Consider the following 23,294-nt stretch of genomic DNA (forward strand, 5'->3'; position numbering starts at 1 on the left):
AATTAATTAATTACGACTACTTTATAAAGTAATTGGGTCGATCTTTCAGTTTATTCATCTGCTGTTAGGGACAATGAATAATTGTGAAAAAGTTTCAACTTGATCCGACAATGGGAATTGGGAAAAATAACGTGTTGCAAAATTTGTTCCAGACAGACAGGCGGGGTAAGTTGATAGCTTTATATAAGCTTTGTACAATACATGTTTAAATTGATTGACTTGGAGAGATATAGAGAGAAATAGTGAGGTAGAGAAAGTTAAATTTGAGAGAGATAACAAGCGATAGCAAGAGAGAGAGAGAGAGAGAGAGAGAGAGAGAGAGAAAGAGAGAGAGAGAAACATACTGAGAAAAGAGAATTATAATTATACTAGGAAATGACAAGAGAGAAGGAAAGAAAAAGAAACAAACGATAATGAGAGACAAGTAAGATAGAAAAAGAAAGAGAGAGAAATAAAGAGAGGTGTCGAAAGAGAGAGAAATAAAGATAAAAAAGAAAGAAAGAGAAGATTATATAAAGTCAATCGGAGAGTAAGAAATATAAAAGAACTCAACTGATAAAGACAGAAAAAAAAATGTAAATAGATTAAAAAAAAATAACGATAGAAAAAAAGAAAAAGAGAGATTGCGAAATAAAGAAAAAAATAAGAGAGAGAGAGAGAGACGAGGAAAAGAAAAAGACTGGTAAATATAAGAAAGTGATAGGAGAAAAGAAATATTTTTAAAAGTCAAAGAAAGACAGAGATAGAGAGAGAGAAAGACAGAGAAAGAGACAGGCAGACAGACAGAGAGAGAAACAGAGAGAGAAAAAAATGATCTTGAACGAATATAGGTCTCCGGGTATTTCCGCATGTAAGCATTATTCATAGACATATATATTATATCTAGACTGAAGATGGAGATTTTGTAACGCTAAAAAAATGTCGTGAAAATTTTTTTTAAAGTTGAAACAAGACGTTGTTTTGTAACGTAGTTAAAAGAAGTAAAGTTGTTTTTTCATCCCTAACCTTATATGGCTCCTTCTGTCTTGGAAGACAATGGATGCGCCCAGATGAGTCACTGGCTTTGGTTTCGTCTTGAGATGGGGCAAAATCTGGAGTGACTGATCAAACCAATTCTGGAGCGGCAGAGCTTGCCACAGTTCGTGCATGTATATGCATCTGTCCTAGGACTAGCTGACCGGGCAGCTTTCTATTTCTTTCTCTTGGCTGATGCAGCTTCGTTTCATTTGCACTCCGCGAAGTTCGTACCAGCATGTACAGTCTGTCTCCATGATGTCCGGTCTTGAGCTATCTCCTCCCACATGCCCGTGGCTCTCTTGTCTCACTTGCAGACATCTCTGTAGGTTAGTCTTGGGCGGCCCTTGGGTCTGACTCCCTCTGCAAGCTCAGCGTATAGAGTGTCTTTAGGGATTCTTCCATCTGGCATGTAAGTGACATGATCGAGCCAGCGTAGTCTTCTCTGTTGAAGGAGAGCATAGATGTTGTGCATATTGGCAAAAGCTGGGCAGCTTACATGTGTCAAGAACACAGATTAAATAGCTTCCATCTACGCTGCCTGCGACACATACTGTGCATCTCCTGGAGGGATCATGTCACCAACCAGGAAGTTTTGAAACGGGCCAACCCTAACCTATGTAATATATAATTTAATGTTTAGATCTAGATCTAGTAATTGAACATCAAAAATAAGAGTACGTTCGTCTCATAATTATTATTTTGCAATTGTTAGATACATAATCTATAAAGATCAAGGTAATCAATATCTTTAAATGTACATAAGATGATTAAAATCAACAGACATTAATTATTTGGATCTATGATTTTTGAAACATTATAGCCCATTCAAAAGAAAATCCTAGAAATGATTTTGCGTTATTTCTAAACTTTGAAAACTAAAGATCATTACTTTTCTAAGACAGAAAAGATTGATTGGGGCGAATTCCCTTAGAGCCTGAAAAAGAGTTACGTACATAAAAATCTATATATATAAGTCTTTGAATCGATCAATCGCGGATACAAGTTTGTTTCCTGTTTCCAGTCTAGATATAAAGTATTCAAGTCTTAGGTATTATTAGTGCCATTATGCAGCGTACCATTAAGCGGGCACCATAATGTGATATGTTGTGGGGCATTATTATTCAAGATTTTAATAGATGAATGTTCAGAAACATTTTGCGCATCTTCTTCTAAGTCTAGATCTTAAGGCCTATCATTAGAACATTTTAAAGTGTAGTAGATTTATACATTCGCTTACCCAGGATTTTTTCTTGGGCGAGAGAGGGGGGGGGGAGGTCGGGAAGGGGGCGGGGTAAAAAAAAGTTCCTTTTTTTTTAAAGATCTAACATTTATTAGTTATAAAGAGCAAAATAATCGCTCCGTAAGTTGTATAAAAGAAGTATTGTCTGAATAAACATGATTTTTACTGTTTTTGTTTTCCTTTTAAAAATAGCCAAAACAATCCAGTGGCCTTAACCGTAGACCTAATGGTTTTTCCAATAGTATTCATCCAAACACACAAAAAAAACACACTTTTATGTTACGTAAACCACAGTGTTTCAGGGTGTTGTTGAAAAGTATAAATAAAACGCTTACCACAAAGCAACAACAATAACACACACACACAGAGACACAAACACATGTTGCACACACTTTTATGTTGTTGTTGTAAACTGCTCCGATTAAAATCCCACGAAAGTTTTCACGGTGTGTCCATTGTATGTACGAAGTAATCCCAGATGCTTATAATCTGTAATGATTTAAATATTCTATTACTGATATAAATACGTAAATCAATAGCCCAAAAGAAACCAAAAAAACAACAACATTGTATATAGAAACTACAAATGAGTTTACATGCTGCTATTAATTAGAATTAAAATGAAATGTCTTCAATCCATTCAACCTTAAATGTGATACTCACTTCCCAACATGAGTGCTCTTAAGTAAGGCTTACGAAGGTCACGGATTAAGGCAAGCTCTCTCAACCCTTTTATTTGCAACACGCTTAAACCGAGCGAGATCCGAGAGTGGATGTGGGAGAAATAACGTGTATTATTATCTAAGGGGTCAAAACCCTTATAATTTAGCTATATCTCTAAATACTGTAGAATTAATTTCTCTTGTCGGTATAGACTCATTAGTTTTTAAAAAATAAATTATGTATCGTCTTTGCCCATAAATATTCGTGCGTAAATATCTCATCTAAGTCGTGTTCATAACTGTGACTTTGATTTGCAATATATGAAGCCATTATTATTATTATCATCAACTTTGTAATAAAAATATTACAGTGCCCCTATCTGTCCTGGTATTGCGTCTGTAACATTTAACAGTACTAGCTATTTATAAAATTGTTTTAGTAATGGTTTAAAGGTATGTGCCTAAAATATACATTCTTAATTTTAAAGAAATACCAACATGACATATTTCAAACACAATTTATTTACATCATAATCAATCATAATCTATGTGTCAAAGTTATAAAATTAACAATTTAGGTTTACCTCAAACAAACACATCAATAGCCCTCAAAAGAGCCTCCCACAAAGTTTTTATCAGAATAAATTAACTGTGTCGAGTTTCTGTGACATTTAAATTGTACATATCATATAGTTAGTTTGCTATTATTGTATCATTACATTGTACACGAATGTTCTATTTTACGTCATCAAATAGTGTGTTGTTTAAAGCTATTGTGAGGAGGAGGAGTAGCCATACTCATAGTTCGAGTTTGAAGACCATCGCAAGCTCAATTGTATGTGCTACCTATATGTGAAGAATATAGATCTCTTGTATTGCAACTGTCTCAGTTTTCAAGAACTAACATTTTTACAAAGCCTATACCAACTCACAAACTCACTCTGTCTGTCTGTCTGTCTGGTAAAATGTTTCTACACGTTATTTCTCCCCCACACAATCTCGGATTAAGCTGAAATTGTGCACGATTATTTCTTTTTACCTGACAACACAAGAATTAAATCAGTCTTTACAAGGATTCGAACCAACGACCCCGGGTTCGAAAGCCAAGCGATTTACCACTCAGCCATCGCACTTCCTAAACATTTCATATTTGTTTATATATTTTTATGTTTTAATAATCTCTTGTCTTATGTTTCAATTTTTGTTTTCAGATGGTTCTCAAAGAGTAACAGTCGGAATATTTCGAAGAGCTCAAGACGCTTTTGTTTTCTTTTTGAAGTTAATGAAAGCACACCATCGCCAGTAATGTAGCTAAACAAGTTGAAAGGAGATAAAAGAGTTTTTAAAAAAGGACATTTCAGACTTTGGCGCCATTAAGAGCGTCCTTTTAAGTCATCGGAAAACCTGTTAAAAATACTTAAAACAGTCTCATGATGGAAAGAGAAAAGGATTTATCAAGGTAGAGAACTGCCAGGTAGAATAATAAAACTCCTGTCTACCTAGAAAAATCATCAGCGGCAACCCTGTGCACAGTTTTGGAAGACTCTTGAATCTCAAAAGAGTTTCCTCCCCATGCATCGCAAGCAGATCAAACCGGAACACGACTACCCAATGAGCACAATGGAAGAGAGAGAGGTGTTGAACTCGGAGCCCTTGAGCAATGGCAGTCGTCCACCGTCCACCGTGCTGGCCACCAACAACAGCAGCCCGACCCACGAGAAAAAGAGGAAATTTCTGGATGAAGACGAAGATGAGGAACCGGTCAAGGTAAATAACAACCGGACCCCAGAGCTCATCACCATGTAGTGTGTAGCCTTTAGTCGTAACTGACCTCTCTGCCATGTTCAAAGCTTAATGTTGACTTAGAACCAATGGAACGCTTAGCCTAAATGTCCCCCTTTTAGCTTAGTTGTAAGTACAAGTTGTTAATTGCAACCAAAATATACAGTATATATATAATAGGAGTGCCTACAATTGTGGGGCTTAGGGTTTTATTGATAGTTGACATTTCCACCCCCCCCCCACTCCTCATGGATATATCTTCTGGAATTAGTTTAACTTTATTTATGAGTCTTAAACGAAAATCTTATTCTTCCAGAATGATAGGTTTATTTTTTTTTTCTATTTTCCTATTGGCTCTAGATCTAGGTACTTGATATTATTCCAGACTATATCTTTTCCAAAATAAGCAAACACTTTTGCTATGTATCATATTATTCACTTCCTTACATACTTCGTTGGTCTGACTAGATTGACACATGAAATGCGTAGGACGTAATTATCTTCTTTTTTGAAGAAACATCAGTAGTATATAAGATAAGAAGACCGATAAATGTATAGTTAGATAAAAATATATATTTTATATTTTTGGTATTCTTGGTATATAATATATAATAGACTCCTATTAAACATAAAGCATAAGAAATTAACTTACCCAAATGTCTGACCTTCCTTTCATAATCACCACAAAAATACTGTATATTTTGATGCACATTGTGAGGTAACTAATAGTGAAGCTAATGCTAACCTTTTTTTTTATCATATTGATAATTAAAACGAAAATAGAGAAAATCAACATTTTGGATGGGATACATTAAAATTTAATTTTGCTTATGTTGTTGGTTTAAAGTTGGTCAATTTATTGACCTTGCCAAACCAAAAGTTTTGAAAAGTTTCCATGGTTCATTGAAACCTCCAATTAAGAAAAATAGATATTGTGGAGATATGTCTCTAGGACATAGAATCGCTAAGTGAAATTTGCATGTTCACGGGCTCATTTTTGTTTTCACCAGTAAAGTAGGCGTGGCTTGGTGCAGCTCTAGTCATTCACTAGTTTCGTGTATCTAGTGATTATTAGTTTCATTTTTATTTTTAAGTTTGAATAGAAAGTTGTTAACTAGTTTTTCTTTCTTTTACAGTTTCACACGAGTAGGTAGATCTTTTCTTTGAAAGCACGTGGTTATCTTTCCGGAAGTTACGTCATTAGATACGTTATACCTTTATCTTCCCCGAGAACTTACATCATGTTCAAGATAGAAAAGGGGAGACAAAATAATCATGACATTTTCATGTCATATCTTTTATTATTATTGCCCTTTTTTTAATACCCAGACTAGACCTAAAAACTTCTTCAGTTTTGGTCTGACTGGCTTATCTACTGAATTTAAATACATCGGATGTATTCATTCGACAAAGACCATTTGTAATCATGACCAAATATTTTAATATGTTATAAATCTTGTCACCTCATTATCATTGGGTTATCTCAATGATGGCATTATAAAATAATTACTTATTATATATGTAAATAGATCAGAAGAATTTAACATTTAGGCCTACATACAACACTAACTTGTACTTTAATAATAAAACAATTGAGCAAACAAATTCAGTTGTAGCGATGGCTTTAGTTTTAGAAAGTTTGGATACATTTTTGGCTCACAACTTGTTGTTTAGTTCTAAATTTTCATTTGTTAGTTAGCTTCTTACTTTACCTTCAATTATATTTATGCAAGAGAACGCTTGCTCACGTGAATATGTCGATCCGAAGATAGTCATCACTCCAATTGCAAACCGTTTCACTTCACTTTAGCAATCTGGAAAACAATTTCATGCGTCGAATATAAGTGCCTCATCTCGAAGCATTTCTTTGAAAGCTGTCCACTTTTGTTGCGTTACGTACATACATTTCTGGATCTCCAACTCTTCCAACTTGCTTTTCAACTTTGTAAATTCTCCCCTCCACAAAGCTTTACTATCAATTCCAAATCACTCAATGTGGATTTCGTTACAATTTGTGTTGAGGGTATTTGCTACGAATGCTAGAATGGCTTTGTTGGTTTTAAAATGCTCAAATCTCTCAGCAAATTCACGTTTAATTTTTTTAAATAACTGTGCTAAAGTAATTCCTGTCAACAGTTGCACAGGTTTTATCGCGATATTGCTTTAGAAAGTGAAAATGAAGTCATTTACCGCTATGAATAAGTCAAGTTCCCCTTTCAGACCTTGCGATCTATAGGGCAGATCATGTAAAGGTCATCTCTTTCTATGGCCCACTGTTAACAAAGGTGTCATGTAGCCAGCACAACGACCAACCTCCTTTACTTTTCCTATCTAATGTCAGGTACCCATTAAAGCTGGGTGGATTTAAAAGCTCCAAAAATATCCAGACATTAAAAATCCCAGTCTTCACCAGGATTCTAATTGGGACCCCGGTTCGGAAGCCAAGCGCTTTACTGCTCAGCCACAGCTCTCTTACCAAAACATCGGCTGGGTTTCCATTTTCTTGTAGTTTACTTTTGCTGATATATCCATCATAAAGGAACATTTTTGCAACCATTTGTCGTTCTCTAATTCAGGATGATTAATACCTTTCTCATTTACGAATCTATTTATTTCATTAAAGCACAAAGCTGAAAGTCTCAACACCATAACTGTAGAAAGCCATTGCACTTTATTGGGAAGAAGGAGCTCGAAATATTGAGTATCCATTTGGTTTAAGAATTCTTTCAACTGACGATGGTAGAGTGCTGGAGTAGGCAATGAAACGTAAGACATGCCTGGAGACTCGCAGATTCTCTTTTATTTTTTCCTGTCATACTTCTGGCTCCATCAGTTGCTATTGAAACGAGTTTATTTAAATCGATCTTATTGTCTTCAAGGCATTTTTGCACGGCATTCGCTAAATCTTCTCCTCTAGTTTGTCACGAGAGCGGTATCAATCATTGGGAAGACATATACCTGACAGAAAGCCATCTTGTGCCTTGTCTTTTTTGGCGCAAGACTCATCTATATCAAGTGATAAGGCAGAAAAAAGTTGAATATCTTCCACCTGCAAATATGTTACATTTGAAAACATGGGGAGGAGTGCGGTGAAAAGCAAGTACAAGTGGCTGAGAGATAGAATCGGTGCCTAATCTTAGTTAATCGATTTAATTTTTTTTCGATAAAATAAATAATATTTGAGTATGGAACTAAAGAGCCGTAGCTTAACATCCAAAGAGCCGCATGTGGCTCGCGAGGTCTATGAGACAAAAAAGTTAGGGAACCACTGGTTTATCTCCATGGTTCAATAAGGAAATAGAAAATGAAAAATGAGAGGAAAATAACGAATGGATAAAAATTTGAGAACGGAATAGGAAAGAAAAATATATAGGGAAATAATAGTAAGAAGAAAATGGAAAGAGCATGTAAAACAAAACTGAAACCAGACACCAGTCTACAATTAGCCATTTGAAAACGCAACATCTCAAGTGCAATGGAGTCATCGCCTTTGTGTTACATCAGCTGGAAGACTTTGACGAGACCAGACATTCGTTATCCATACCATAGTGTTTTCACTTTTGAGGTTGTATTGAATGTTGAAATATGATCTGTTTGTACAGTGTTATAAAGGCATAGAGTGGTGAATACGATTTTAACATTTCGCAGTACAAAATCCAAAAACTAAATCCAATGACCCCAATTCTAAAGTAGGATGGGAAATATTCGTTTACGTGAAGAACAGAACCCCATCTTTGACAAATAAAACAGTTTGATTCCCCAAGAGAAAATCATGACAATGTTGAACTCTTGTTATAAAAATACAATATAAATAAATTTCTTTTTTTTTTTCCTAATAAGACTTAACATGAAGTTTGAAACGTATTGACAGATAGACCCACAATTAAAGCTTGTCTCCCCAATTTGTAGGTATTAAAAACCGAAACTTCTTTTAGCGGAAATAATATACAGACTTTTCATTTCCAATTAACTCCCTTTACTTGTTGTTTATTCTTTGTACAAACTTGAATCTTCAAGAAGCCAGTGTGTAAGTAAACTTTCTGTTTTCACCTCTCTTGAGACCTTGACGGGTACACACTGACAACAGTAACCCATTGTACGACGTCAAGCGTTTTGGAGACATTGAGCTAAAGCAACCTTTGAAACTTTAAAAAGAGTTTGTTATTAAAACGCCTTAGAGTTTAATAAGAACAACCCTGATAGAAAACAAGGATCTTTAATGTTTGTTATTAACATCTCATTTGTGAATTATAAGCTAACGGGAGGCGCGGTGGCTGAGTGATAAAGTACTTGGCTTCCAAGCTGCGGTCCCGGGTTCGAATACTAGTGAAGATTAGGATTTTTAATTTCGAGATCTTTAGGGATCCTCTGGGTCCTCCCAGCTCTAACGGGTACCTGACATTAGTTGGGGAAAAGTAAAGGCGGTTGGTCGTTGTGCTGGCCAGACGACACCCTCGTTAACCGTGGGTCACAGAAACAGATGACCTTTACATCATCTGGCTCATAGATCGCAAATTCTGAAAGGGGAAACTCTAATGTGAAAACGATAATTTTTCAAAATCTCTCCCCATCTGATTCGGTCAACGCTTAAAATATCTGATCGACATCGACCTTCCTTGTTTGATGTTCACATTCATTGTCCTGCTAGATATCACGTGGCTAGACACGTATGAATGCCCAGGAAGCCATGACACGACATGAAGCAAACCCAACTACAGGGGGAAAAAACTCTGAAAGTGAAGCGTATCAATTTCTAATTATCTTTGACATGGATTAAAATTAGTCACGTGAGATTCACTCTAGATTCAATCTAGATTTATCGAAGCATATCTAGGCTAGTGAATTACTATCGAGTTTGAAAAAATAGAAAAGTTTCAACTGGTATGAATAGTGAACGTTCAAAGCAAAATATTAACCTAAAGATCTCCCTCAAAAGGATACACACATAGATAAGATAAGATCAATTGACAACCTCAGCATAACTACTGTAACAATAACAATATAGATGCAAATCAGAACAACATTCACACACGAAACACATACACACTCACAACCAGCGCTAAATAAATTAGACTTCTATGTACTTCTTGATGATGACAGATGATCTTATAATACTCTGACCGACAGTGTGATGAAGAAGTTTTTAAATCTTTCTGCTAAGATAGATAGATAGATAGATAGATAGATAGATAGATAGATAGATAGATAGATAGATAGATAGATAGATAGATAGATAGATAGATAGATAGGTTCTTTTTGGAATTAGTGGACTTAGTTATCATCACGTGACTGCTGACAGTAGGAAGATATGGACCTTCTGTTGTCCGTCCTCCAAACACGTAGTTGAAAACTGTCCTCTCAGAGGCGGATCTTTCTGAAGTGATTGCTGCAGGCTGGTCAAGCCCGTTAGCTTCAGTCTCACTGTCGAGAGACGTCAGCTCCAACCGAAGACTGTAGTTGAGACGAAGATTACTCTCGTTAGTAAGATTGCCTGCCCTCTGGTGTAGGGGTAGGCAGCGGTGATGGGGATGAGATCGCAGAGTCAAGAGTCGTCTTCTCTTGAAAGCAGCAGTTATGGAAAGCTGAGAATCAATGCCAAAAGTAGGTCTGGGAGCTCTGGGTTCAGCTAGTACTTGATGATGCAGACATTTCTTCTTTAAACACAGAGTGGAGAAGGGGTTCTTCCACGTTCTAGAGATCGGACTAAGGCTCGAGTCAAGAGGCTATGCTCAAAGCTAGATTCTAATTAGAGTTTCCCCCAATCACATAGATAACAGGAATAGCTGTCAGTCACAGAGAAAAGCTTTAGTGTTGCTGTGTATCTCCGCAAGACACGCACACGAGTCAGATAATATTCATAAGAATAAATAGAATAGTGAACTAACGGTGACAACTGTGAAAAAACAAAACAACGCAAACTTAAACTTTATGACTATATCACAAGGTCCTCAAGGCTCGACAAAAACTTTCCATCAGAGAACAGTACCAGGAGAAAGAAGAAACAGCTTGACAGAGAAAGCATTTGGAAGACAACATCAAAGAGTGGACGGGAGTTTCTATTCAAGGCAATGACAAAGAAGAATGGAGAAAGACGGTGGACAGATCCTGTTCAACAGACTAAGGAATAGGGCAAAGAGAAAAAAACAATAATTGAACATGATAGCAAGAAATTAAATAAGAAAATATCTTAAAACTTTTTTTAGCACAGCTCTTACATAGCTCGAACATTATAATGTCTTGACAAATGTAGTTCCTGTACTTGGACAAAAGCACTTTCTCTTATAGACGTCTCACAATTCTATTATAGATGTCCACAATTCTATTATAGACGTCCCACAATTATATTATAGACGTCCCACAATTCTATGATAGACGTCCCACAATTTATTATAGACATCCCACAATTCTATTATAGACGTCCCACAATTCTAGCGGACACATGAATTACGTTGGGGAAGTAAAGGCGATTGATCGTTGTGATGGCCACATGACATCCTCATAATAATAATTAATAATAATAATAATAATTTTATTTATAAAGCGCTGTTAACAAACAAAATGTAGGCTCAAGGTGCTGTAACAACATTACAAACAAAAACACTAATGCTAAAATGACAGTTAATCTAAAAAAGTTTTAAACAGATAGGTCTTAATGTTCTTCTTAAAAGTGGTGTAGCATGTTGTCTGTCTGAGATCAATGGGGAGTGAGTTCCAAACCTTTGGTCCTTGAACTGAAAAAGCACGCAGACCGTAGCTTTTGAGGGAGAAACGTGGCACCACTAAAAGCGTTGAGTCCATTGAGCGCAGGGCTCTCTGAGGGACATATGGAGTAATCAGTTCGCTAAGGTACAAGGGCATCTCATTGTTATATATACACTGATGACAAAGTGTGGACACCTTGTAATCGTTTCTCGCTTTCACGGGAAGCCAATGGAGCGTGCGCAAGAGCGTAGTAGCAGAATCTTGTCTTGTTTTTTTAAGGACTATTCGAGCGGCGTTGTTCTGTATACGTTGCAGCTTGGCTATTTTGTCATCAGGTATACCTGCTAGCACGGCGTTGCAGTAGTCAAGGCGGGAGAGTATGAATGCCACAGCTAGCGTTTTTGTTGACTCTGTTGTTAAATATGGTCGGATCTGGCCTAATCTGCGCAGCTGTAGATAAAGACCTTTGCAGAGCTGACTTATGTGTGGGTCGAAAGATAGTGTTGAGTCGAGGAAAACTCCAAGATTCCGCACTACATGGACAAAAGTGGGCCGTAGAAAACTTTGTTAACTCGGCTGATGGTGATATTACAAGTTTTTGGTTTTAATTCGGGTGTAGCTTAGTGGCTAAATATAGTGGAGTCACTAGGGGATGCGGGGAGTGCGGTCAGCACCGGGTGACACCCAACCTAGTGACGCCCTACTGGTTAAATACACATGAATACCTAAATGATCAGGATCGGGTAGGAATCCTGATAGAGAGAGAACCGATTAATTCTAGATCTACGTCTTCTGTTCTTCTCGCTACAGGATACACGGAAACACTATCTCGATACACCCATAGTACAGAGAGCAATGGGGATTTTCAAAATTATGTTAATCAGAGTAATCTGCTCTTTGATTACATTTTGACTTACTGTGATGCGGTTTGCAGTCTTAAAGCTAAATGATTGTAAGAGACAAAAGAATGAAAAGCGATACAGAGACTTGTGGGGCTGACCTAATGAAACTAAAAAAAAAACTAAACATGAAAATAAAAAAAAAAAAAAAAAAGATTAGAAGAAAATAAATAGACAAGAAAAAATAGCTATTATTTTTCATTGAAAAATTTACTGTTGCCAACAAAATAAAAAAAAACCTTTGTGTTACAAGCAAAAGGGTTTAGAAATTGTATTCTACAGTTTTATAAAAAGCAACAAAAGTGTCATATGCCTACATTGCGTATCAAGACTTCTTGATTTAGTATAAACTAAAGACAATATTAATGAACATTTCCTATAAAGAAGCGCTATAGAAAAATATGAAAATAATATCAAAAGGCCATTTTTCTTGTCAGTAAATAGAGTGAAGTGCAATACAAGCCAGTGGCTGGTGTTTATATTGGATATGTAGAGTACGTTCTGTTCGTCATGCAGATGATTAGTTTTAAAAAAAAGTAATACAATACTTGGAACTTGAACATTCCAAGAAAATTTTTATTGTTAAAAACTATTTAATTGTTATGTTTATATTAAAGACTTTGGACGCAGTATAGTAATATTTCTCAAGCAGCGTAAAAATACTAACAAAAAAAAAAGTATTATAATTCTGTAGCCCAGGAATAGATTTTCAGGCATGTTTTTCTTTTTTAATTTCGTTTCTTTATTCTTTATCTCCTTTCACTCTTGTGTTCATATTTTATATGTTTTTATTTGACAATGTGGAGTCTCATCAAGTGAAGTGGAAACACATTTTGTTTTCCACTCAAATATTTACATCTTTTACACTTAATGTCTGGATGTCATAAGTTTCGGATCACAAAAGCTAATTGGTTGAGTGGGTGGATGGGGGGAGGTTAACTTCAATTCTATGCTTGACTTATTTAGTTATCCGCTTCATCACAAGGTCTTAGGAGAGGATTTAACATTTCTGAGGGGAGAGAGAGATAGTTTAGTGGGGTTTTTATGATAAACAAACAAAATGAACCAGATGCGTTTTTACGTTATTCGTACACTATGTGTTAAAGGGAAATAAACTTACAATCTTACTCTACATTTTTGAAGAGAGAGATCTAGAACTTTTATATGTTCATAGAATATATCCCCTTTTACACCATATATCTTTTTTTCTTTTGAATGAAGCGACGCATTTAGTGTTTGTTTGTCTTTTTGTATTTCAAACTTTATATTTATTCCATTTCAATGTTCCTTCTTATCATTGATGTATATTTTTCACCAACTATCAGTAAGTAGGGCGCTAGAACTCATTCAGTGCCTTGACCTTCTTCAGCGCATCTTATTAAGATCTTCCTACATTGTGCACCATGCCCTAGAAGCTTTTCTTCGTAAGAGTAATGGTAACACGCATCATAGACTACAAACGCTATAGTTTACCTGTACAGATGTCAAGCTTCAAAATAATTACATGTTTATATGGTACAATTGTAACTAATTTAAAACTTCTTAGTTATCTAGCAATATCTACAGGGGAATACTTTTAGTTAGTCTGATTTTGTCATATGAAAAGCATCGATTCCTTCTTTATGTTCAATGTATTTCTTCTACTACTAAGTATTTATATTATAGTTGTTCATAAATTGATTGTAACTTATCTCTGCCATATACAAAGGGGACACTACTTATATTCAACTATAAGAAGAAGACAATGAAATTGTTAGTTCCCCTGACTCTCGTACGTGGAACACTAATCTTAAAGACATTTTAAGTTGAGAAAATAAATGATAATTCATTAATTAAATGAAGTGATAGTTCTCAAATTTAGTAAAATGTGACATCACGCAAGACAAGTTTATGTGTGTGATTTCAGCTCAGCAGGATATTGAAAGTGTTAATGATCTACCATTTTTACTCTGACCGAAGTATGAGTTAATAGTTGGCATTGAAAAAGTGACGAAACTAAATTGTCAGGCTTATGTTATATTAATTTTTTTTACCTATTGTCATAAGTTTTAAACTGCAGATTTAAGTTGTATTTATTTAATAAATCTATTATTCGTATCTATGAGTCGTGATCAATCAAAGCGCAATGTAAAGCAAATAATGTTTCTCTCACTTAACTTTATACACTTTTAAATCAATCAATCATGCTTAATTTCATAAAAAAATATATTTTTTAATAAATGTACTAACATAATTTTGACATTGTCATCATACAATTTGTTTCAATTGTTTTTTGTTTTTTTTTTTCATATTTTTCTATTACTTTTTTGTTCTTGACTTTCCTACTAACTCATTTCATACACTGTGTTTTTTCTTTCATTACTTTTCGTTTCGACCTCAATGAAATGTACACCCTCCATCTCCTTCAAGAGAATGTTTTGAAGCTTCTTACAAAGAAAGTCGTTTGTCGACTTTGAAATGTGTCGACTTTGAAATGACTGGGCTACAGAAGTGTATGTACGAGTCTCGTGGTAATAAATAACAGAAAAGTGTCTTGTAACTCTAATGCCATGGTTTTACACTCACCTCCACAGTTAACCAACCGAGTAAGATTTGCATGCTAGTTGTTTTGTTTTGGTTTCTTTTCTTTCATGAATGTTTTTTTAGTTGTTTTTTCTTTCTACTTTTTCAAAAACCCAAACTGTTTAGTATTCAGCATGTATTAAATCTTGTGTTCACACATATCCTGTTCACTTAAACGCTTCCAATTTCTTAGATGATACAAATGAGAAATGCACAAACATACAAAACAAAAAGGTTTCAAATATTGTCATGCCGAAAGGATTGCTTAGCATGTTCAACTCAAGTCTGATTATACTGTTGTAGAATTTTATTCAATTTTCAATTAAACAACCTAGATATAATAAAAAAAAAAAAAAAGTGAATTAAGGCTAAAATTTATGTTTTGTTTTTCAATTTCATATCGAGTATTTACTAATTATCATTAAAATGATTCCAATAAGTCTTTTTATATTCACTAAACATTACAAATAAACGTACACAAGAGTCTATAGAGAATTGGAAAACAAACTTTATTGTGAATGAATGCAACCTTTAGATCGTCAGTCTGTCTGTTCTCAATGCTGCTGCTGCTGGTTCTGTGGTTTTTGTTGCTGTTGCTGTCCAGGATATTGTGAATTTCGTCCTTGTCATTATTCATCATGATTGTAGAATTGTTTTTGTTGTCGACTTTTTTGTTTTTATTTTTGTTGTTTTGTTGATTTGTTCTTATTTTGTCATTGTTCTTGTTGTTACGTTGTTGTCGTTTTGTTGTTGTTGTTATTTTATTGCTGTTTTGATTTGTTTCATTTAATGTTAATGTTTTTTATGTTGTTATTTTGTTATTTTTTGTTGTTTCGCTGTTGTTTGTTGTATATCTTGTTGTTTAGTTTTTCTTGTTATGTTGTTCATCTTGTTGATATTTTGTTAATACTGTTTATATTTTGTTAATCCTCTTGATTTCGCTATCGTTGCTGTTCTTGTTTGTGCTGTTGTTCTTGATGTTGCTATAATGTATTGTGTTCTTGTTATTTGTATTGCTTATGTTGTTTAAAGAAAACATTTACATGAATTTAAAAATTTAATCTTATCTTATCTTATCTTCCGGCCAATGCTAATTTCTAGACTCTTGCCTTCACTTCCAGGATCTGTTGGTCTATTACGCTCAGAACTCGACCATGCACGGCGTGCCGTCCATTGTGGGCTCAGAACTTTACAGAGGGAGACAGTAAGTTTCTTTTTACAAAGCTTATCTTAACTCTTTCCGTCTGTCTGTCTGTTTGTCTGTTTGGTAAAAGTTTCGTAAACGTTTTGTCTGTCCCTTCCCCTTCTGTACCATTATTCATACTCAATGACAAGACATAAATCAATCAAAAAAATTAAGCAATTAGTTAATCAATCAGTAAAAATAACTTTATTTTATTTTAAATAGAAAAGGGAGTTAAGACTTGCAGTATGAAAAAATATGACAGTGGATTTTTTTCGCTTTGATAAGCTTTTTTTAAATATTTTGTTTTTATATTTTGCTTGCTTTCGGCTCCGTTGATATAACAATAGACGTCTTTACCAGGGGCGTAACTAGGGATTTGGGGGCCCGGGGGGATTGACCTCTTTGGGGGCCCCTTGCATTTTGACATTCGACATATGACATGGAATAATGTACGCAAAAATATATAAGCCCCAAATCAAATTGGTTCAGTATATCAGTAAACTTAACAAAAAGTAAGCAAGACTCTTTTAATGAAAAATACCTTTGTTTATTTGTTAAATAATGCACAAGTGACAAATCTCAATTGATATCGCTTCACGTCGTGCATTCTGTGCAGCAAAGACATCTATAACATCAACTACATCGATACTTTCTAGTATTTGTGACTTCACTAACATTAAAGCCATGATAAGCCTTTCTTGTGTCATTGTGCTCCTGAGATAGCTTTTGATGAACTTGAGCTTTGAGAATGATCTCTCACATGACGTAATGGAAGTGGCCTGAGTTAGCGGTATTCGGAGGAGGTCGCAAAGTTTGAGCACACGTAATTACCATATGAAGCCTGTTTCCTCAATATGTCTATTGGTGATTGCATTACTGGTTTGTTGATGAAAAGTGCTCGTGCATCAATGACATCATTGAAAAAGCGATTTTCCATTTATTTCATCATACAAACAGGAAAAGTAGCACAGTTTGTCATAAGCGGGTCTTCATCTAACAGGTGTCTTGGTTCAAGAAGAAACCCAAAGGTATCCATTGCAATCTGCCCTTCATCTCCATATGAAATCTGTCCAGCACTTCTGTCGCAACACGTTTGAATTGCAGTTCTATTGACATTCCAACATTAGAACTCAACTTCCCATCAAGTCTTTTCTTTCTTCTGGTTGTTTTGATTACAGGGAATCCATAGTATTCACTATCTTCTTTTGCTTTTTTGATGGATTGGGTTTTTGTCAGTTTCTCATCATTTTGCAGAAAGCATGAAAGGGTACTAATTTCTTTAGCAGCTTCCCGTATATGCAGTCCAGACTTTTGTAGTTTCTTCTGAACTATATTAATTGTGAGCAAGAGCTTTGACCAGAATTCAAGATAGGCAAAAAATTCTTAATTTTCCACTGCATGAAGAAGATTCTGTCCTAATATTATATGGTATTACGTCATTGTTGGTTGTTTATGTTTTGTGCGCAAGCAAAAGGATTCAGAGCATACAAAAGTGGAAAAGATCCATATCTCGTTATGCTCGAGTATAGAAATACTCCGATAAGCGGATTGCCGTATTCACCATCACAACTGATGACGAGTAGAAGACTCAGGGAATCATTCCAACTGATCCTAAACTATTGAAACCATCGGTAGCTGAAAATGCAGAGACATTACTCAACGAACGACAGATGAAAAGCAAAGTGAAGTACAATGCAAAAGCAAAACTACCTAAAGATTATTCTGTCGGAGAGTTCGTCTAGGTCAAACATGGCAGAAAGCAGTTGTCATAAAAAACATTCAGCACCCAGATCTTACAACATAAAGACAAACGGAAAAACATACAGAAGAAATCAACGCTTTTTGAATAAGAGTTTCGATGAAGACATCTCTGGGTACTATGATACCGATGGAGACAATGAACTGCAAAATGTTGGAACAAACGAAACAGACAGTTATAGACCAACGTCTAGAGAACTTGTTGTGCCAGTCAAGACAACCAGAAGTGGACGAATTGTTAAAGTTCCTAGTAGACAGGGCCGGCCTTAGGCCATTGCAGCCTATGCGATCGCAGTGGGCCCCGCACTTTCATAGGATGCGCGCTAATTCTAAGTGTACATTATTAAATTAAACCATTATAACGTATATAAAATAACAGGGTTTTCGCGACCTCCTGATTTTCCAGGGCCTCCAGAAAATCTCATGAAAAGGCAAAATATACGATAAAGTCCTGAACTTTTTTTAATTTATTCAAATCTCCTGAAGAATAGACGAAATTGACATTTTGGGGTGCCTATAAATAAAAAGTGGCATTGCGAGCTTTCATTTGATAAAAATGTATTGCAAAAACGAAAGTAGGCCAATTTCTAATTTTTAAAAAATAATATTGACATTATGCTTATCCCTACCCAGACTAGGCCCCACGCGATCCGTTTCGCATAGGGCCCCGCAAATGCTAGGGCCGGCCCTGCTAGTAGATATCACTCTTAAGAACTTTAAAATGAAGGGTGTGATAATAACTTCAAAAGGAAGGATGTGCTAATATTATATGATATTACGTCATTGTTTTTTGTTTATGTTTTGTGCGAAAGCAAAAGGATTAGATGGAAATAAAAATAGAGTTTCCATTGGATTGAGGAAAGATGAATAGAGGGGTAATAACTCGAGAGTGAAGTTTAATTCTGAAATTATAGACGCCAAACCCGAATAATGGACTATTCTAGCATTATTAAGAATAACTTTTGGATCTGTTATACTCGATTCTGTAAATTTTGCTTCAAGGTTAATTAGTGTAGCCATAAAATACTCGCCATTTAGATCTACTATTAGTAAAGGTAACAGGATACCTGGAATTCGCTGTATATCGTGCAGTTTTATTCGTGGCAACAAAGTTTAAAATGTAAAACTAACTTTAAAAAAAACTTTGATCTCTGTGGGAAAAAAATATTTTTAAAATGTCAACAAAGTCAACGTACTGATAGACCTAGATTTAGGTTTAGTCTTTGTGATAAATTTTTAATCCGTAAATGTTGAAAAAAAAAAGACACCCGTTGACACTATTTGTCAATCAAATATATTAATTTATATATTTACAAATAAATTTCGGACACCCATTTGGGGGCCCCCCCTGGGTGGGGGCCCGGGGGGATTTTAAATTTCTCCCCCCCCTCCCCCCCCCCCCTTAGTTACGCCACTGGTCTTTACTTTCTATTACTATATGAACAACTTTTTAATTCCAGCCTGTGAAAGACTAATAGTGGCTCAGAAATGTACGCCTCTCTTTTTTTTCCACCACAAGGGCCGGCCTTCGGTAATAGGAGGCCCTAAGCAAAAGTGAATTGAGGTGGCCCCAAATGTAATAAAAAAGATACAATTAAACATTGAAAAAAAAAACGCTATTTATAAAAAACAACAAGGGTCTTCTAACATAAGTAGTCTTTCAAGTAGATTTAACCATTTATCAATAAACATCGAGTCATAGTGGAGATTTAGAGCTAGGCTAGTAGACTTAGAGCCCCAAAGCTAGTAGATGTAGAGCCCTAGTGTTCTGCTCTATTTGAGATTTGATACATGTTTCGCAATGTCTAGAGTCCTGTGCGAAGCCCCCACCAATAGGGGGCCCGAGGCGGCTGCCTAGTTTACCTACCCTGCCACCACAATTCGGCTCCTTTCATTTTTTTCCCTAGTTTGATCTTTGAAATAACTTTAAAGTTATTCTCTACTGTCTTAGATAATACCTGAAATTTCACTGCAAACACGCATATCACTAGTTAACAAGATTACAAAGAGAGTTTGCGTTATCACACAAACTCAGAGTAAGCCCCCATTGGATCTGCCAGTTGGCAAGGAATATTCAAGCAAACACATTTTTGCTCCTGCACGCACTGCTCCCTGAACATCCACTCTGGTGTCACATCATTGTTTGAGAGTTAGTGACCTTTGTTGGGTGAAGCACTAGATTCACTTGGTTATGGAGAGGAGGATGTTGCACGGGGAAATCAAGGGACCACAGTTGCATTGTGAGAAAAACCTTTTTTTAAGAGTTGACCGCATGGTCAAAAGGCAGTCTACGCCAGGGGCGGATTGGCTATATGGGCATTTGGTCAAATGCCCGGTGGGCCGGTAGGGCTACTGAAATAGCCGCATTGATGCCACTATGGCACACATCAAATTGTTAAAGGTTTTATAATATTCTCTTATAAAAAGGCCCTCTGAGCGTCGTGTTTAAAAACAAATCTTTCACAGACTCTACAGTGTAATATTATTTTAATTTAACACATTTTCCGTTCGTAGACAGTGCTATTAGTAGGCTTCACCCTTTTAGGGCCTACATACTTAGCGATTAAAAAGCAACATAAGACCTATAATTCATATAAACATACAAGAGTTCACAGTGTGCATTCATATCAATACAATATCAAACGTAACATAATGATTTTGAGGACAGGTAGACCTAGAAATGGATGTCCGTCATACGACATAGAATTTGTGGGCCGCATTATTTAGAAAAGCCCGTGTAATTGAAGGAAGACAGACGTGTCTTATGTTTTTAAGTATTGAAGTATCGCTAGCTGTGTGTTTAATGAAATTCTATTTGGATTATGTTATACAATTATGTGAATTATTTCAAGTATTCTCATTGATGGCTGAAGTTGCCAATTTATTGTGAACTATCTTATTATGATGATTAAATATTTCGTCTGCTGAGACAGAGTTTGTTTCTAAATATACATGTGTTGGGGTCATATTACTCTGCAGATCTAGTAGACATACGCAACAACAAGTTCGGCGTGAAGTAGAGCATTTAATTAATACTGCAGACATACCAGTAATACCAGAAGAGGTGTTGAAATAGTACAAGAAACACTCATTCAAACAAAGCCTTACAAGTGGTTTCCAATTCAGGGAGCTCTCCATTTAGTTTTCTTTGTATTGGGGTGTTTTGGGGGCAGTGTCTTATACGGGCCTCTTGGTAAGGAGAGCAGTCATGGACGAAATGGTCAGCATTCTCTAGTGACACTCTACACGGGCAGATTAGAAATATTTGTACTAATTGTTTTTGTTTAGCGCAATGTCATGTTTTTGGGGTTTTTTTTAGCTTTTTTTCAATGCGCTATGATCCTGTCACTTGTCTGTGAAGGTGGGCGGGGATGGAGAGAAGGGGGAGGTATCTGGGTGAATGTTTCCGTGATCTATTTGTATATGCATGGAAAAAATGATTGTACGACTTGAATTTAAAATCAGGACTCAAGAGTCCTCAAGGGGGCTAATTCAACTCATACCACCACATCTGTCAGGTACAATTTCTTCCCCTTGTTCGATACCAAACAAAACAATTAATTACCAAAAGATAATTATATAATTAGTTTTTTTTTTAATGGATTCTTGTTTTGTCTGGTACAAGAAATAATTGTGCAAAATTTTAACTTAATCCGAGATTGGGTGTGGGAGACATAACGTGTACAAAAATTGTACTAGACAGACAGAGTGAGTTAATATTAGCATTAAAAAAAAGTTAAAATAGCTTGAAAATAATTTAATGTTGATTAATTTAATAAGATAAGTAGCGTTTATTCTATCATTATTAACCAATTTATTAGTAAAGCATTTACTTTGACAACGTCTACGATATACCCCCAGCAGCTGTTTTTATGCTATGAAATTGAAACAGAGTATGAATAGTTACCAACAGTATTTCGCTTATTCCTTTGAAACTAACAGTTTTAATTATCGATATGTCACTCCGCAGTGTCTTCTGGATGTTTGTAGTTTGTGTCATGGCATTGTTTCTAGGGACTGTCATCTACTGGCAGATGTCTGACTACTACAACTACCCTACTGTCACAAGGTAAGCTTTTCTATTACCTTTATCCTACTGTCACAAGGTAAGCTTTTCTATTACCATTATCCTACTGTCACACGGTAATCTTTTCTGTTACAATTACCATACTGTCACAAGGTAAGCTTTTCAATTACCATTACCCTACTATCACAAGGTAAACTTTTCAATTACCAATACCCTACTATCACATGGTAAACTTTTCTATTACCATTATCCTGCTGTCATAAGGTAAGCTTTTCTATTACCTTTATCCTACTGTCACAAGGTAAGCTTTTCTATTACCATTATCCTACTGTCACACGGTAATCTTTTCTGTTACAATTACCATACTGTCACAAGGTAAGCTTTTCAATTACCAATACCCTACTATCACATGGTAAACTTTTCAATTAACATTACCCTACTATCATAAAGTAAGCTTTTCTATTACCATTACCCTGCTGTCATAAGGTAAGCTTTTCTATTACCATTACCCTGCTGTCATAAGGTAAGCTTTTCTATTACCATTACCCTGTTATTAGCCTACCGTGTAAAGATAGTTCTCTATATTTATATGCTCTTTCTACTTACGTTGAAATCAGCTACATTATCATTTGACTTGAAAGTGTTAAGGGAGTTGGGAACTCTCTATTCATGAACGGAACTCAAGAAAAAGCTTCTCCCTTATTTTTTTATAGAAGCATTGTCTCTTTAGGAACCCTTGAGGGTTCTAAGTAAAATTATCATTAACTGAATTATTTAGCTTTCTACGCACAAATCCGATGGACTACAATATGATATCATGTCAGACGCATGCCATTCTCACCTGACATAATACTACATGGCTTCTTATGTTATTATGATGAGTAAACGCGTATGATTACAAGTATAGTATAGTATAGTATAGTATAGTATAGTATAGTATAGTATAGTATAGTATAGTATAGTATAGTATAGTATAGTATAGTAGTAGTATTGTATAGTATAGTATAGTATAGTATAGTATAGTATAGTATAGTATAGTATAGTATAGTATAGTATAGTATAGTATAGTATAGTTTAGTTTAGTTTAGTTTAGTTTAGTTTAGTTTAGTTTAGTATTGTATAGTTTACCGTATAGTATGGTATATATTGTCGTTTGCAGTGTTGACATTCGCTACGTAGGTGCCGAGGACTTTCCCGTCATAACATTCTGCGACCAAAATATTTTGGACCACACTGTGATTAGTAAATTTCTGAATGACAGCAACACTGCCTATTACCTGGCCAAGCTAAACGAGATCACTGGATTCTATCACCGCTTTGCCAGGAATGTCATGTCGAAAGTCAAGATGTAAGTCACAGAACTAAACTTGTTCACAATGATAGGCCTACTCATGCTATTGGCTTTTTTCTTTTTTTAAATTTATTTAAAAACACTCTTTCATCCTTTATAGGCCTATAA

General features: G+C 35.5%; 1 protein-coding gene across 4 annotated transcripts in view; it reads left to right on the forward strand.

Moving 5' to 3' along the window:
• The window catches only part of LOC106065100 (acid-sensing ion channel 5-like), an 81,763-nt gene that overhangs the window by 40,243 nt on the left and 18,226 nt on the right, over positions 1–23,294 (forward strand). For 3 of the 4 annotated variants that reach the window (XR_008773630.1, XM_056003995.1, XM_056003994.1), the window contains 5 exons: positions 4,131–4,686; positions 14,876–14,887; positions 15,986–16,068; positions 21,779–21,877; positions 22,995–23,183. Coding sequence is in view for 3 of the 4 variants with exons in the window: in XM_056003995.1 (XP_055859970.1) it covers positions 4,492–4,686; positions 14,876–14,887; positions 15,986–16,068; positions 21,779–21,877; positions 22,995–23,183 (578 nt within the window). In the remaining variant the exon portion in view is untranslated. The remainder of the gene's footprint in view (positions 1–4,130; positions 4,687–14,875; positions 14,888–15,985; positions 16,069–21,778; positions 21,878–22,994; positions 23,184–23,294) is intronic. The other variant, XM_056003996.1, reaches the window with a different exon arrangement.

Source organism: Biomphalaria glabrata, chromosome 11 (assembly GCF_947242115.1).
Source record: "Biomphalaria glabrata chromosome 11, xgBioGlab47.1, whole genome shotgun sequence".
NCBI lineage: Eukaryota > Metazoa > Mollusca > Gastropoda > Planorbidae > Biomphalaria > Biomphalaria glabrata.